Source organism: Saccopteryx leptura, chromosome 13 (genome assembly GCF_036850995.1).
Source record: "Saccopteryx leptura isolate mSacLep1 chromosome 13, mSacLep1_pri_phased_curated, whole genome shotgun sequence".
NCBI classification, from domain to species: Eukaryota; Metazoa; Chordata; class Mammalia; order Chiroptera; family Emballonuridae; genus Saccopteryx; species Saccopteryx leptura.
This window is the reverse complement of record NC_089515.1, coordinates 54,829,878-54,846,159: the sequence shown is the minus strand read 5'-3', so window position 1 is coordinate 54,846,159 and position 16,282 is coordinate 54,829,878. Positions and strand designations below refer to the sequence as shown.

The following is a 16,282-nucleotide window of genomic DNA, read 5'->3' as shown; positions in this document are numbered from 1 at the left end:
AGCGTCAGCCTGGCATGCAGGAGTCCCGGGTTCAATTCCCGGCCAGGGCACACAGGAGAGGTGCCCATCTGCTTCTCCACCCCTCCCCCTCTCCTTCCTCTCTGTCTCTCTCTTCCCCTCCTGCAGCCAAGGCTCCATTGGAGCAAAGTTGGCCTGGGCGCTGAGGATGGCTCTGTGGCCTCTGCCTCAGGCGCTAGAATGGCTCTGGTTGCAACAGAGCAACGCCCCAGATGGGCAGAATCTTGCCCCCTGGTAGGCGTGCCGGGTGGATCCCAGTCGGGCGCATGCAGGAGTCTGTCTGACTGCCTCCCCGTTTCCAACTTCAGAAAAATACAAAAAAAAAAAAAGTCTACCCCACTTTGTATGTGGAAAATTGTGCTCTTGATTTGATCAAAGACGAAAACACCAAGAGTGAGATCATTATTGTTGTGTTTTGTTTTCCCATCATTAGTTAAATTGGTTCAAGTGAGCATGACAGATTGAATGGCAGGGGTAATTTTCAGTTTAGAAAAATGGGTGACCCCTCTCATCCCTTCTTCACCAAATTATCTCATATTCAACAACCTGCCAGCGGCAGTTAAATCATTTATCACATTCAAAGCCGAACGCACATCAGCGGGACCCTGTCATCCCTGTACTGAATCGCACCAAACGAGATCAATTAGTGTATGTACTTCTTGAGCTGCTGAACTCATAGGACAAATTTACTTTGATCTGAAGAGCGTTTTGATTCCAATGCTGATTTTTTTTTGTTGTTGTGCTTGCTGTCGATATCAATATTGCGCCCTCCAAAGAAGGATTCTCCTCGGATACCATGTTTGTACGCCATTGCACCAAAAACAAAACAAAACAAAAAAAAAACAAAGCTAGAAAATGCACAACAAACATTGCCTCTCCTCAACGTACATGGGTTCAGCTCAGGACGTGATCATTTTAAGAGAAGAAATAGAATTTGATGAAGTGTCTTTCTTCCTTGTTATGTCTGTCCTTTTGGGGGGTGGGGGAATCTACTAAAAATAGCTGCTTGGCTTAAGCCCTTCACGTACACCATGGGCATCTGTGCGTGCGGAGGCTTAAATGTGACAGTCTAATGAGCTTCAAATGATCCAACCCGCAGTCCTGTCCTGTCAGGAGACAAAGGAAGGCAAATAGTTGTCATTACTCTAATGAGCCACATGCTCCTGGCGTCTCTCGGGGATAAGTGACTTGACAGACATTGTTGTGACTGCCCTCTCTGCTCTGGAGACTTCAAGGCAGTGCCGAGATTAGCCTGAGCTCACCAACTGAGCCTAGGAATGGGTCAGTCAGGTCTGTAAGGAAATCCCTCAGAGATGACGGCATGGCTTCCATTTGGAAAGACAACTCAAGACTATTTAGGAAAGAAACAAAAAAGAACTGTGTGTGTGTGTGTGTGTGGTTGGCTTTATTTGTGGAGTGATGAGTTACAGACTAGACTGCACCACGTGACGACATCTGAGCTCGTGAAAACGTACACCAAGCTGGGCAGACACGGAGGCCTCTTTGGTAAGCATCTCGTGGGGGGATTTCAGAAATCTGGGGTGAAGCTCACCATAGCGAGCTCCCGGTGCATCCCACCATGTGGAATGTAGTTTCTCTGCTCTGGCCCGGGGCATGCCCGGAGGGCTGCCCACTCCACCCGGTTGTGGGTGATCTGGAATGGAGTGCGGGGTTCAGTCTGTGAGGTCTTAGACACACGCTGAGGTTCACCCGGACCTGGGCTGTATCTGAGCTTAGATGCGCCTGTTACCCTTGGGTACGGTCTGCGTTGGGCGTGCTCTGCCTTCTGTTGGACGGCCGCATGGTCAGGTGAGCGACACCGGGAGGCTGGACTGGTGACAGAAGCATGGGACCCTCAGGTTAAATCGCCCAGTGCAGCTGCGAGCAACTTGGAGCTCACAGACCGAGCCTGGGCAGACTGGAGCAGAAACAAGGACAGGTGACGGGGGAAGTGACAGGCTAGCACTGACCGCCCAGGGACAGGTGACGGGGGTGGTGACGGGCTAGCACTGACCGCCCGAGGACAGGTGACGGGGGTGGTGACGGGCCAGCACTGACCGCCCGAGGACAGGTGACGGGGGAAGTGACGGGCTAGCACTGACCGCCCGAGGACAGGTGACAGGGGAAGTGACAGGCTAGCACTGACCGCCCGAGGACAGGTGATGGGGGAAGTGACGGGCTAGCACTGACCGCCCGAGGACAGGTGACGGGGGTGGTGACGGGCCAGCACTGACCGCCCGAGGACAGGTGACGGGGGAGGTGACGGGCGAGCACTGACCGCCCGAGGACAGGTGACGGGGGAGGTGGCGGGCGAGCACTGACCGCCCGGGGACAGGTGATGGGGGAAGTGTCGGGCCAGCACTGACCGCCCGGGGACAGGTGACGGGGGAAGTGTCGGGCCAGCACTGACTGCCCGAGGACAGGTGACGGGGGAAGTGACCGGCTAGCACTGACCGCCCGAGGACAGGTGACAGGGGAAGTGACCGCCCGAGGACAGGTGACGGGGGAAGTGACAGGCTAGCACTGACCGCCCGAGGACAGGGGCAGTGATGGGCTAGCACTGACCACCTGATGAGGGAGTGCACACCAACGTGTCCAGCTGGGACAGGCGAGCAGGCGAGGCCGGTGACTGTCCTTTGTCCTTCCTGTGTGATTCGGTCCCACGAAAGCCCCTCCCACAGAACCCACGGTCTGTCTGGCTCTCGCTGCCACAGGGACACTGCCTGACTTCCCAGACTCAACCGCGGGTCCTGACGGGCCAATTAATTTCAATTTTCTCGCGTTGCTTCCTTGGTAACAGGGCGGAACTGTCATCTGTTTATTGCCATCTGCAGAACGTGGCCCTGGCCTCCCTGTGACTTCTGGGCCAGGAGAGGGCAGAGCCCACGGCTCTGATTTTACCCTCCGGGAGGCAAGCCAGGTACCAGATGTCCGACAGGCCGTTCGAGAGGAGCATAGATGACGTTTATATCTTCCCGGGTTTCTAGTCCAGATGATGCAGTCGGTGTTGGCGTCATTTTCCGGGGAGGAGACTGAGGCCCAGGGAGGTTGAGGGACCCGCGGATGGTCACACACAGTTCCGCCCTCGGTGTCAGGAGAGAGAGGAAGGTTGAGGACACGGGGCTCAGAGAATTTGGATCCTGTAGGCTTTCTAATCGTCCAGATCCCCGTGAGCCAGGACGTCCGAAGCTGCATTTAGTCTGACCTTCTAGGCAGTGAAGACCCAGGGTGAAACCGATTTCCTGGCTGGTGGGTCACTGGCTGTGCCGGGCGGGCTGTCCCTCAGCCTGTCGGATAAGGCTGACCAGTGGTCCTCACACGCTGGGCTTGCTCGTGACCACCAACCAAGAGGAAGTCAACTCAGGCAGAGAGATCTTTTTCTTTTTTTTTTTTTTCTTTTTTCTGAAGCTGGAAACAGGGCGAGACAGTCAGACAGACTCCCGCATGCGCCCGACCGGGATCCACCTGGCACGCCCACCAGGGGCTGTGCTCTGCCCCCCAGGGGGCGATGCTCTGCCCATCCTGGGCGTCGCCATGTTGCGACCAGAGCCACTCTAGCGCCTGAGGCAGAGGCCACAGAGCCATGCCCAGCGCCCGAGCCATCTTTGCTCCAATGGAGCCTTGGCTGCGGGAGGGGAAGAGAGAGACAGAGAGGAAAGCGCGGCGGAGGGGTGGAGAAGCAAATGGGCGCTTCTCCTATGTGCCCTGGCCGGGAATCGAACCCGGGTCCTCCGCACGCTAGGCCGACGCTCTACCTCTGAGCCAACCGGCCAAGGCGAGAGATCTTTTTCTAAGACTAGATTTGACACCAAGCAAAAATCCTTCCCAACAGGAGGTTACATTTCTTTTTTTAAAAAATTGGTTTTAGAGAGAGCAGGAAGAGAAAGAGAAACATGAGTCTGTTGTTCCACGTAGTCATGTACACATTGGTTCTCTTTTTCTTTTCATTTTGTTTAGAAAATGAAATTTAACAGGGTGGCATTGATCAATACGAGCACATAGGTTTCAGGTCAATGTTTCTATAGCATTTGAACTGTTGATGATGTTGTAGACCCGTCGCCATTGGTTGAAGCTTGTGCATGCCCTGACCAGGGATTGAACCCGCAACCTTGGTGTTCTGGGATGACACTCCCACTGAGCTCCCGGGCCAGGGCTAAGGATACATTTCTTATAATTTATTAAGCACCTATTGTGTGCCAAGCATTGGTTTTGTACACTTCACATTCATAGCACACTCCCCTCCCCCAGGAGATGGGGGTTATTGCCCCACCCTACAGATGGTTTCAAATAGAGGCTTAGAGCGTCCGTTAAGTTGTTGAGGGTCAAAGACAAGGGCCATGTTCCACTCCCAGTGACGCCCAGCCTAGCCGCATCAGAAAAGGCCCTCTGAGCGTCAGGCGGAGAGAGCCCTGGGACACTCTCCGGCCTTGGCCCCGCGGGAGGAGAGCCGCAGACAGGAAGTGTCAGGCTGGGACAGGGCGCTACTCGGAGGCAGTGACCAGTCCCCAAGTCCCTCCTGAGTGGAAACATCTCAGACCTTCCTGTCGGGCCCTGGTGATGGATGGCCCCCCGGGGGGGGGGGGAGGCGAGGAGGATGGTTCCAGAGCTTTCAGTCATGACACAGGCAAACAGGCCACCCGGATGGCCTCGCTGACTGTTGTCCTCCGCCGGCACGGAGAGGAATTTAGTGCCGGTGCCGAAACACACCGAGGGAGGGCATTTGTCCTCGCCCCGCCCCCCGCCGCCACCACCTGGCTTGATTTGATGACCGGGACCCCGCTGCGTCCAAGCGGCTCTCTGGAGGCCACGCCGGACCCCGTCATCCCAAATGCCGTTAGCACGGTTGATAGTAACGGGTCACGCAGACACGGAACTGACAGTTCAAAGAGCAAGACGATGTGGATTGTTACGCGTGCGTGCGTCGTGCGTGACACGCCTACATCGCTCGGTGATTTTGAGTAGCTCTGACCTAGTTGCAATTATTATTTGAGGGGGCGAGAGGGGCTGCGATTGTAAGATAAATGACACAGTCGCCTTCGCTCATGATAGAGAAAGAGAGAGGCTTGGAAGGGCTGGTGTCCAGCAAGCCAAGCCTGCAGGTGACAGACCCAGCATCCTCTTCTGTCCCTGGTCCCTGCAGTACAGACACGCTTCCCTGGCCAACATGCCACTCAGCCCCAGAGCCTGGGGGGAGCCCCCTGCACTGCAGCTGGGGGCCACCCCCAGGTGCCCCGTCAGTCAGGAGGCGGACAAGATGGGGTCTACGCCCCGCCCCCACACACAGGCCAGTCCCAGCCTCCGTGCCCCCCCCCCCACAATGCCCCTGAGTCCACATGTCCTCGGGCCACCAGAGGAGGCCCCTGCACTCTCCGGAGCGCTCCGTGTGTCCTGATGACCCACGCCCCATCCCCTCCCCATGCCCTCTCCCTGTGCCCCTGAGCAGACTCAGCACAGAGGAGACGGCTCCAGCCAGGGAGGAGGGGGTGGTTGTTTCCTGGGCTCTGGGCTCCGACACACGTCTGCTTTCCCAGACAGTCCTCCTGCTCACAACTGGCCCTGGCCGGTTGGCTCAGCGGTAGAGTGTTGGCCTGGCATGCAGGAGTCCCGGGTTCGATTCCCGGCCAGGGCACACAGGAGAAGCGCCCATCTGCTTCTCCACCCTCCCCCTCCTTCCTCTCTGTCTCTCTTTCCCTCCCGCAGCCCAGGCTCCATTGGAGCAAAGATGGCCCGGGCGCTGGGGATGGCTCCTTGGCCTCTGCCCCTGGCGCTAGAGTGGCTCTGGTCGCGGCAGAGCGAGTGGATTCCGGTCGGGCGCATGCGGGAGTCTGTCTGACTGTCTCTCCCCGTTTCCAGCTTCAGAAAAATACAAAACAAAAAAAACAAAAAACAAAAAAACAAAAAAAACAACTGGTCTGCAGCCCTGAGCCCTGAGCCCTGAGCCCTGAGCCCCTCGTGAGCCTCAAGACGCACGTTTCCCAAGGCTTGTGGGGGTCTCCTCGCTGCTCTCGACTAGGGGTCGGACTCTAAGCTTCCCCAGGGGCTGAGAGACAGGTGGCCATCGAGAGAGGCCAGCCTCACCTCTCAGCCGCTGTGCCCAGCATGAAGCAGACAGCCGGGGGTAAGACACAGGGCAGACACACGGGGAAACAGGAACAGAAGCTGCCGGAGCCAGTCTGGGGACAGTAGGGAGCCCCAGTCAGAATCCAGTGGGACCAGAAAGCGTCAGGACCCTTCCACCACAGCCAGCGTCCTGTAGCGTTCGCATAATCGGAAGGAGACCGGTGTCTCACTGTGACTTCCACGGAACTCAGGGAGCCACTGGTCTTAGCGTACGCCCGGCGGTGCCTGAGAACAGACCCACAGAGAGCAGCTCACCACGAGGGGCGCGTCATCAGCCCTTGTCACACCAGGAGAGCAGGGACAGTACCATGGGGCACACTGTGTCAGTACAACTCCAAGGCTGCCCACGGGGAAACATACATGTCAAGATTGCCTCAAACTTGAAAAGAGCTCATGTGCCTTTAGAAAAAAAAAATACAAGAACACCACTCAACGTCCACCGGCCCTGGTCGCTCACCTGGGGCTGTAATCTAATCTAGTCCTCCCCTAGTCCTCCCCTGCCCCACACTTCGTACCTTCCTGATGAGCGGAGAAATATCAGAAGCACGCCCCGAAGGCTCATGGTTCTGACCCCACCCTCGCCGACAGGGCCTCTGCTCAGAGACCCGGTGCGCTGATTATCGGAGGAGTGCTTAGTATCAGACATCTGATACTAAGAGACGAGGCCACTTCACTGAGAGAGATTGTGACACACAAGACTTCTGTGTTGGTCTCAGGGATGCGATCGGCTAGGGATGCCCAGGGCGCCCACCTGAGCCCACAGTCCTCACAGAAGAACCACAGACATTTCTCCCACTGGAGCCAAGGTGGTATCTGAACCAACCTGTGAGGCTGTTCTCCCTTCCTTCCTCCTTTTCTTTCCTTTCCTTTCCTTCCTTCTTTCTTTCCTTCTCTCTTCTTTTTTCTTCCTTCCCCTTCCTTCCTTTCCTTCCTTCCTTCATTCCCTTCTTCTTTTCCCTTCCCTTCCTTTCCTTCCTTCCTTCTTTCCTTCCTTCCTTCCCCTTCTTTCTTTCCTTCCTTCCTTCCTCCCTCCCTCCCTTCCTTCCTTTCTCTTCCTTCCTTTCCCTCCCTCCCTCCCTTCCTTCCTTCCTTCCTTCCCCTTCTTTCTTTCCTCCCTCCCTCCCTCCCTCCCTCCTTCCCTCCCTCCCTCCCTTCCTTCCTTTTCTCTTCCTTCCTTTCTCTTCCTTCCTCCCTTCCTCTCTTTTTTATTGATTGACTTTTCTAGAGAGAGAGGAAGGGGCGAGAGAGAGAGAGAGAAACATACCAGCAAGTGCTGGGCCCTGGTGTCTGAGCCCTCAGACTTTCAGGAACGGAGGGGGCTGACCTGTGGGGCCTCTGCCTTGGTCTGACCACACCATGTGCCCTTTATGATTGACCTTTGACTTCCTCACGCACCTCGGGCGTCACTGGTGGCGCCGGGTTTTGAACGACCCTGCGTTTATGCCCCGCTGTCTTCCCCACACAGACGCGTACCCTAATTCTGAAGTCGTCTACGTTTGGACCAATGGCACGACCAAGTCGGTGGTGGTGGCAGAGGACGGGTCCAGGCTGAACCAGTACCACCTGATGGGGCAGACAGTGGGCACGGAAAACATCACCAGCAGCACAGGTGAGCCCTGGGGCACACAGGATGCCGCATTGGTGGGGGTGGGGGGGCGCAGGGCGCCATACGCGGGTGGGCGGGAGCACGCAGGACGCCGCACTCGGGGCTGGGGGCGCAGGATGCCGCACTGGAGGGGGGAGCACGCAGGACGCTGCACTCGGGGCTGGGGGCGCAGGATGCCGCGCTGGAGGGGGGAGCACGCAGGACGCCGCACTCGGGGCTGGGGGCGCAGGATGCCGCGCTGGAGGGGGTGGGCGCGCAGGACGCCGCATTCGGGGCTGGGGGCGCAGGATGCCGCACTGGAGGGGGGGGGCGCGCAGGACGCCGCACTCGGGGCTGGGGGCGCAGGATGCCTCACTGGAGGGGGGAGGGGCGCGCAGGACGCTGCACTCGGGGCTGGGGGCGCAGGATGCCTCACTGGAGGGGGTGGGCGCGCAGGACGCTGCACTCGGGGCTGGGGGCGCAGGATGCCGCACTGGAGGGGGGAGCGCGCAGGACGCTGCACTCGGGGCTGGGGGCGCAGGATGCCGCACTGGAGGGCGCGCGCAGGACGCCGCACTGAGGGGTGTACAGAACGTAGCACTCGGGTGGGGCCGGGGCACGCAGGACGCTACACTCGGGTGGGTGGTGGGTGGAGCTCGGGCTCCAGCAGCAGTCTGGAGGGGGCACCGCCCAAGCCTACCCATCCGTCCACCTGTGCTCTCCTTGGCAATCCAGGGAACAGCTGTGAGGCAGCCCTCTGAGAGCGGCCCCCTCCCTGCCCCTGCACTCGGAGACACCAGCTGCGGCGGCTGGTGGCATTAAGCGACAGGCAGAGTGAGCATTAATCGGCCAGTGTGTTGGGCCCCGTGTGAACAGGCCCCAGTGACCACAGGCCCTGCCCGAGGCCACGTGGACCTGCTTATGTAACACAGCCCCTGCTCTGAGCGCTGAGACTTGCAAGCTGATTTCTTGCAAACACTCCCATTTACCCTGCGCCCTGCCTCCCGCTTTGAACATTTCAGATTAGATGTCCTCGGGGTTAAATTTTGGAAAAAAAAAAACGCGAACAAGCCGCACAGAAATAGCCCAGGCCTTACAAGCAGCTGGGGCTAGGACTGTCCCCACCACACCTGTGGGGCTGACCTGAGTCGTACAGGCCCCGTCTGGGCCTCTTCACCTGACGCAGAACGGGCACGCGTCCAAAGGAATGCAATGCCTTCCCCTTCCTTGGCCTGCAAGGCGTGTCTCCAGACAACAGCTCCTGGCTGCACAAAGCCACACTCAAACCATCAGGGTCAAAACAGCATGGCTAGGAGCAGGGCAGGGCTCAAAAAAAGAGTCTCCAGGCGGCCGAGGAGAAAAGAGTAACAGGATCCAGTGATCCCTGATTGCACCCCGAGTTCTGATCTCCAGAGGGCATCCTCACAGGAGCCCCCAGTCTGCACCCTGCTTTCGAGGGGGCTGCAGAGAGTGCGTGGACTTTTCGTCCCGCCCACCGTTGCTGGGCGTCCTGGAGATAGGTGATGGCCTGACAGGTGTGATGGGGGACAGGACAGAGGCTTCCCTTTGTGACTCCAATTTACGAGCCAAAGAAGAGGAAACAGACCCAGTTTTACGGGAGCAAGCGAAAAGGTCGCCCTGCAGACGCGGAGCGAAGAACTGTGATGGTGACGGACGGCGACGCACCGTTTGGAGTCACTTCATCCCAGTTCTTTGATTCTGAGACGTTCTCTGATCTTGCTACTGTCAGTTCGAAAATGACGCGAAAGGGAAAAGAACACCACCGCTGAAGGAGGAGGGTTCAAAAGCAAGGCAGTGACGGCAGGACCAGTTTGGCGGAAAAACCTGAAGATGCGTCCCCTGTGCCGAGGTGTCAGAGGCCATCGGGATTGTCACAGAGGTCCGGTCCTGGCGATAATATGTATCTCGGCCCCTTTCTCTGGGCCCCTGTTGTTTTTCTGCTGTGAGGGTCAGCTGGAGCCTACCGGCCCCCTCTCACCTGTCTCACCTGACTCACCTGTCCGGGGCTGGGGGTGAGGGCGATTGGGAAAAGTATGGCCAGCCACAGCCTGTCCCAAGGCACTTTTGAAAGCTGTCTCTTTTCCTCAAAGGGGACGCAAAAAACTATCACCTATGGTCTTAATGTTTCCTTCTGCCTCTGACGTTGGGTGTGTTGGAAAGGCACACGGGACACACCTTCGCTGGCCCTGCTGCACTCTGGGCTTTGATTGTGACAGCGAGCCTCCTCGGAGCTGTGTCATTCCGAGCCTCAGAAGCCCCAGCTTTGTCCACGCAGCCGGCAGACCACTTCCAGGAGACGGCGCCGCCCTGTGGGGTCCGCTTTCCCTAGGAGCGGACCTCCTTCCCTGGCCCTGTTCAAACTCAGCCGGGCGCCCCCAGCCACAAGCGGGGTACCCGAGTCCAAGCCTTACGACTCAGCCAGAGCCCTCTCGTTTTCAGATCTACTCAGGTCTGCCTCTAGCAACGTCCCCATCGCCCCGGGGAGGTGCAAATTCAACAGAGATGCAGCCTCGATCCCCTCTGCACCCCCTTCCTCCCCTGCAGCCCAGGCTCCTTACCAGTTCACCATCAGGGCGGCACCGTTTTCCGCGATGAACGGGAGGTCGCCCCTGGCCTCCCACATGGCCAGGTAGATCCACAGGAGGCACTGAGGCATTGCCAAGGAAGTGCCCCCGAGCTCCCTGGCAGGTGGTGGGGAGACAGGAGCCTCCAGGACCCACACCTCCAGCCGAGCACGGAGCCTCTGGGGTCCCCCCCCCAGCTCCGCAGAGCCTCCCAGACTGGGAAACAGGGTGGGCAGAAACCCCTCCGCTAACCACAGGGCTCTGCGATGTGCCCAGTTCTGTGTAGAGAGGCTAAATCCCGCCGAATCCTAATGGCATCTGCAGCAGGGGACGGAGGGGGGGTGTGTGTGTGTGTGTGGAGGCAGGGGCACAGATTGTGAGCGGGGATTATTACTCGGAGAGCACAGAAATCTGATTTTCTCCCAGGAAAACCATCCATCAGCAAGGGCCCTGCAGAGGCCGGATGAAGGTCAAAAGACTTACACAATGACCATTAAGAAACGCATGCGTTTTTCCACCCTCTCCTTGGCCCCCCCACATCGGTCAGACAAACACTTGTCCGATGGGAGGCGCAGAGAGGCCAGGGGTCCCGGGTGCACGGGACCCAAGCCGGGATGCTTGTCTGCAGGCGAATACACCATCATGACCGCTCACTTCCACCTGAAGAGGAAGATCGGCTACTTCGTCATCCAGACCTACCTGCCCTGTATCATGACCGTCATCTTGTCTCAGGTCTCCTTCTGGCTGAACCGGGAGTCCGTCCCCGCCAGGACCGTGTTTGGTGAGTGTCCCCAAGCCCACACCACGACCTTTTTCTAGTCTGCGACCTGCAAAGCAGAGAGAGTCGACAGGGTGAGAACTCAGAGGGAAGGGTTACAATTCACTCAGCCTCGCTCTCTGCGCCAGGGAAGAATGAATGGTCCGCGGGGGGAAAAGCCTTTCACTGTTAAGTGGAGGTTTTTTGTTTGTTTTCATTTATTTAGTTTTATTTGTTTATGGTTTGAAATTGCCAGCAAGCTGTCTTATGTGAGGTTTTGTCATAGAGTATTTTCCTGGGTCTCAAAAAGTCCTACTTTGGATGTGATTAGGTAATTTTCTTTGAAATGGGCACCCCACTTTAAAGTTAACCTCCAAGTGGCAATCCACATGTCACTTTATGATAGTAATAAATTATACCTATAATATCATGTATTATATGTGCTATTATATACAACACCTATGATATGCATGTGTATAGATACTGGTTTGTACATATATATATATATATATATATATGGTAAGAATCTAGTTTAACATGACGTTGGGTCTTTTTTAAATTGATGTTTAGAGAGAGGAAAGAAGAGAGAGAGAGAGAGAGAGAGGGAGGGAGGGAGGGAGAGACAAGATATTTGATTTGCTGTCCCACTTATTTATGCATTCATTGGTTGATTCTTGCATGTGCACTGACCGGGGATTGAACCCACAACCTTGGCATATTGGGATGAAGCTCTGACCAACTGAGTTACCCAATCAGGGGACATTGACTTTTACTTTGAAGCTCTGTGCCCTCAAATCTGAGGAGCGATATTAAAGGCTGCCTTGCTGGTTATCGGTGGGCAGGGAGATGCCCCCGTCTTTCTAAACTGTAAAGCACAATTCAGGCTTCCAAGGACAGAAAGGTGACCTGTGTTTTGTGTTCATGCTCCCCTAGTGTGGCCCCAGATGTGACCCAGGTGTTACTATGGGGCGTCTCCCTAGCTCCAGCTGTGCACCTGGCCTCCCTCACCTCACCCAGTTAAGCTTTGGGAATCTTTCAGGGAGCACTGCTGCTCCCCTAGCTCTTTAGGAGGGTCTTAGTAGACAGGCATGGGAACATATGAATAGAAAACGCTGTTTCCTCCTGGAGATTCTTAAAGGCACATTACGACAGGAAAGACCCAAGAAGGCATAAGGAACCCATTCCAGGTCATGGACAGACCGCCCCCCTGCCCAGCACAATGATTGACTGGATTTTAAGGACAATTACAGATGCCTACTGATGAGTCATAACCGGCCCTGATCTGTTTCCACTCTCCCCCATCCCTGCCCCGTCACCAGGGGTGACCACGGTGCTGACCATGACGACCCTGAGCATCAGCGCCCGGAACTCGCTGCCCAAGGTGGCTTACGCGACAGCCATGGACTGGTTCATCGCCGTGTGCTATGCGTTCGTCTTCTCGGCGCTGATCGAGTTTGCCACCGTCAACTACTTCACCAAGAGGGGCTGGGCCTGGGACGGAAAGAAGGCACTGGAAGCAGCCAAGATCAAGGTACTGACGCTCCTCCTCCTCCTTTCCTGCAGACGCTCCTCCTCCGTTCCTGCAGACGCTCCTCCTCCGTTCCTGCAGACGCTCCTCCTCCTCCTCCTCCTCTTCCTCCGTTCCCGCAGACGCTCCTCCTCCTCCTCCTCTTCCTCCGTTCCCGCAGACGCTCCTCCTCCGTTCCTGCAGATGCTCCTCCTCCGATCCCGCAGACGCTCCTCCTCCTTTCCCGCAGACGCTCCTCCTCCGTTTCCGCAGATGCTCCTCCTCCTCCTCCTCCTTTCCTGCAGACGCTCCTCCTCCTTTCCTGCAGACGCTCCTCCTCCTTTCCCGCAGACGCTCCTCCCCTGTTCCTGCAGACGCTCCTCCTCCTCTTCCTCCGTTCCCGCTGACGCTCCTCCTCCTTTCCCGCAGACGCTCCTCCCCTGTTCCTGCAGACGCTCCTCCTCCTCTTCCTCCGTTCCCGCAGACGCTCCTCCTCCTCCTCCTCCATTCCCGCAGACGCTCCTCCTCCGTTCCCGCAGACGGTCCTCCTCCTTTCCTGCAGACGCTCCTCCTCCTTTCCTGCAGACGCTCCTCCTCCTCCTCCTCTTCCTCCGTTCCTGCAGACGCTCCTCCTCCTCCGTTCCCGCTGACGCTCCTCCTCCTCCTCCTCCATTCCCGCAGACGCTCCTCCTGCTTTCCCGCAGACGCTCCTCCTCCGTTCCCGCAGACGCTCCTCCTCCTCCGTTCCCCCAGACGCTCCTCCTCCTTTCCCGCAGACGCTCCACCTCCTTTCCCGCAGACGCTCCTCCTCCTTTCCCGCTGACGCTCCTCCTCCTTTCCCGCAGACGCTCCTCCTTTCCCTCAGACGCTCCTCCTCCTTTCCCGCAGACGCTCCTCCTCCGTTCCCGCAGACGCTCCTCCTCCTTTCCCTCAGATGCTCCTCCTCCTTTCCCGCAGACGCTCCTCCTCCGTTCCTGCAGACGCTCCTCCTCCTTTCCCGCTGACGCTCCTCCTCCTTTCCCGCAGACGCTCCTCCTCCTTTCCCTGCAGACGCTCCTCCTGCTTTCCCGCAGACGCTCCTCCTCCTTTCCCTCAGATGCTTCTCCTCCTTTCCCGCAGACGCTCCTCCTCCATTCCCGCAGACGCTCCTCCTCCTTTCCCTCAGATGCTCCTCCTCCTTTCCCGCAGACGCTCCTCCTCCGTTCCTGCAGACGCTCCTCCTCCTTTCCCTCAGATGCTCCTCCTCCGTTCCCGCTGACGCTCCTCCCCTGTTCCCGCAGACGCTCCTCCTTTCCCGCAGACGCTCCTCCTCCGTTCCCGCAGACGCTCCTCCTCCGTTCCCGCAGACGCTCCTCCTCCGTTCCTGCAGACCCCCCCCCCCCTTTGCAGAGAAAACGCGCCTGGGTCTAGGTCCAAATGCAGGACAAAGCCTTTCTCCTCTCTGCCGCCCCACCACCCCAACAACACGACCCCTTCCCTTCGACCCAGGTCCCCTGCAGTCCTCCTTGTAACAGTTCCCATTTCAACTTCCTTTTGGATCTCCAGCTCTGTCTGAGCGAGAGCTCTGCATTGATAATACGCAGGACTATTCTTTTTTTATTAATATTCAGTGAGAGGAGGGGAGGCAGAGACAGACTCCCGCATGCGCCCGACCGGGATCCACCCGGCACGCCCACCAGGGGGCGATGCTCTGCCCATCTGGGACGTCGTTCTGTTGCAACCGGGGCCATTCTAGCGCCTGAGGCAGAGGTCATGGAACCATCCTCAGCGCCCGGGCCACCTTTGCTCCAATGGAGCCTTGGCTGTGGGAGGGGAAGAGAGAGAGAGAGAGAGAGAGAGAGAGGGAGAAGTGAGAGGGGGAGGGTTGGAGAAGCAGATGGGTGCTTCTCCTGTGTGCCCTGACTGGGAATTGAACCCAGGACACCCACAGATGTTCTACCACTGAGTCAACCGGCCGGGGGCCTACATTTGCAGTTTTGATCATTATATTGACCAGTGTCACCCAGTCCCTATCCCGCCCAACGGACGACGTCTCCAGCATCCCGGGAGGTTCCCATCCTCTCTGCAACCATGGTAACCACCATGCTGATTTCTTCCACCATAACTACCTTTACCTGAAATTATAGAATTTCACCTCCAAGACCGGCCGTGTGGGGTTATAGGCTTACAAGTCTCTGGGGTCTGCCGGGGCTAAGCTGATGAAAACCCTTTCTCTTCTAACTGATAAACCTTTTAGAAGTGAGCTGACCGCTGACGCCCTGACATTCTTCTTCTGTTTTGCAGAAAAAGGAGCGTGAGCTTATCATCCTCAACAAGTCCACAAATGCTCACGCCGCTGGGAAGATGACCCAGACCCCCCAAATCCCTCAGGAGCAGACCCCTGCAGGGACCGCCAACACACCCTCCACCATCTCAGGAAGATCCCTTGATGAGAAGACCCCGGACAGCAAAAAGACTTATAATAGCATCAGCAAGATCGACAAAATGTCCCGGATTGTATTCCCGGTCCTGTTTGGCACTTTCAACTTGGTGTACTGGGCGACGTATCTGAATAGGGAGCCGGTGATTAAAGGGGCCACCTCTCCCAAGTGACCCGCTGCCCTCCTCCCAAACTCCAAGCGAGCCATACTTCCCATGGAGTGGGACCCAGGAGAGGGCTGAGCTCAGACGGGGGGCGGGGCGGGGGCTTCCCATCTTTGGGCACCTAACCTTTCAGGACATTTTTGCATGTTTAATAATCTGTACAATGCCTAACAATTGCCTTGATGTTTCTACGTAGAACGTCAGATGTTTCCTGAGATGTCACGTTGACGAACAAAATAAAGCAAACAACGTCCTTTCTGGAGAGCCAGGATAGCTTTGACACTTGGAACCCTGATCATTTACAAACGAGACGAGTCTATTTTTCACTGTTCCAAGTGTTACCTAATGATATTTTTTATACTTTACAACGCCATTTCATACAAAATTTCCCGGCGAAATAAATATTTTAGGAAACGCTCCCTGGTTCTTACTTGACCAACTCTCGCAAGGAACGAAAGGTCACAAAGAGCACATTTCTTTTTTTTTCATTAGGAAAGGAAGCTGTGAGCATTTATGTAAGAAAGTAATTGCCTTTGATAATTCTTAACTTTCAGAAATTCAAGTCCTGCATGACCTTAATTTTAGGAAATAGAATAGGCAACTATTTAGGCAGACAAGTTTAGTAACAGTTACGTTAGGTTAACGGATAAAACATTTCCCCATAACGGAAAAAATAAACTGCTTAAAAAATTATTTTGTGTGTTGAGTAGGGGAGAAACCTCCCCCCTACTTCCCAAGCCACTGCCCCTTCTAACTGAACAATGACTAAGAAAGAAGAGATTTTAAAGCCAAGTGCGTGCGGGTCTAAAACATGGACATGCCCATAAACAGTGTGTCCGCTCCCATCGTGACAAACTGTAATTGAGTCCTTTTCCACTTTATTTCCTTGTACGTATTTCACGATTGATGTATTGCTCCTGTTAGCTTTTGTATATGAACCTGAAAAGTTCATTAAAAAAATAAAAAAAAATAAACCAGTCCTGTGGAGGTCATTTTGTGGGGAGAAAAAAAATTCATATTTTGGTGGATTCGTTTCCTAAATATGACACGAAGGAAACCCATCATGAAGTTGCTTGGGGGGGGGGGCATTGCAAACATTGGGGGGGGGGGGACACTTTCCAAAAACT

At 56.2% G+C, this 16,282-nt stretch overlaps 1 protein-coding gene across 1 annotated transcript in view; it reads left to right on the top strand.

Annotated features, from left to right (window-relative positions):
• GABRA5 (gamma-aminobutyric acid type A receptor subunit alpha5) overlaps window positions 1-16,064 on the top strand; it is a 46,981-nt gene extending 30,917 nt beyond the window's left edge. The window contains exons 7-10 of the mRNA XM_066355700.1: window positions 7,604-7,747; window positions 10,937-11,089; window positions 12,385-12,596; window positions 14,856-16,064. Of these exons, the coding sequence (XP_066211797.1) occupies window positions 7,604-7,747; window positions 10,937-11,089; window positions 12,385-12,596; window positions 14,856-15,164 (818 nt within the window). The 3' untranslated portion in view covers window positions 15,165-16,064. The remainder of the gene's footprint in view (window positions 1-7,603; window positions 7,748-10,936; window positions 11,090-12,384; window positions 12,597-14,855) is intronic.
• Window positions 16,065-16,282: the final 218 nt, after the last annotated feature.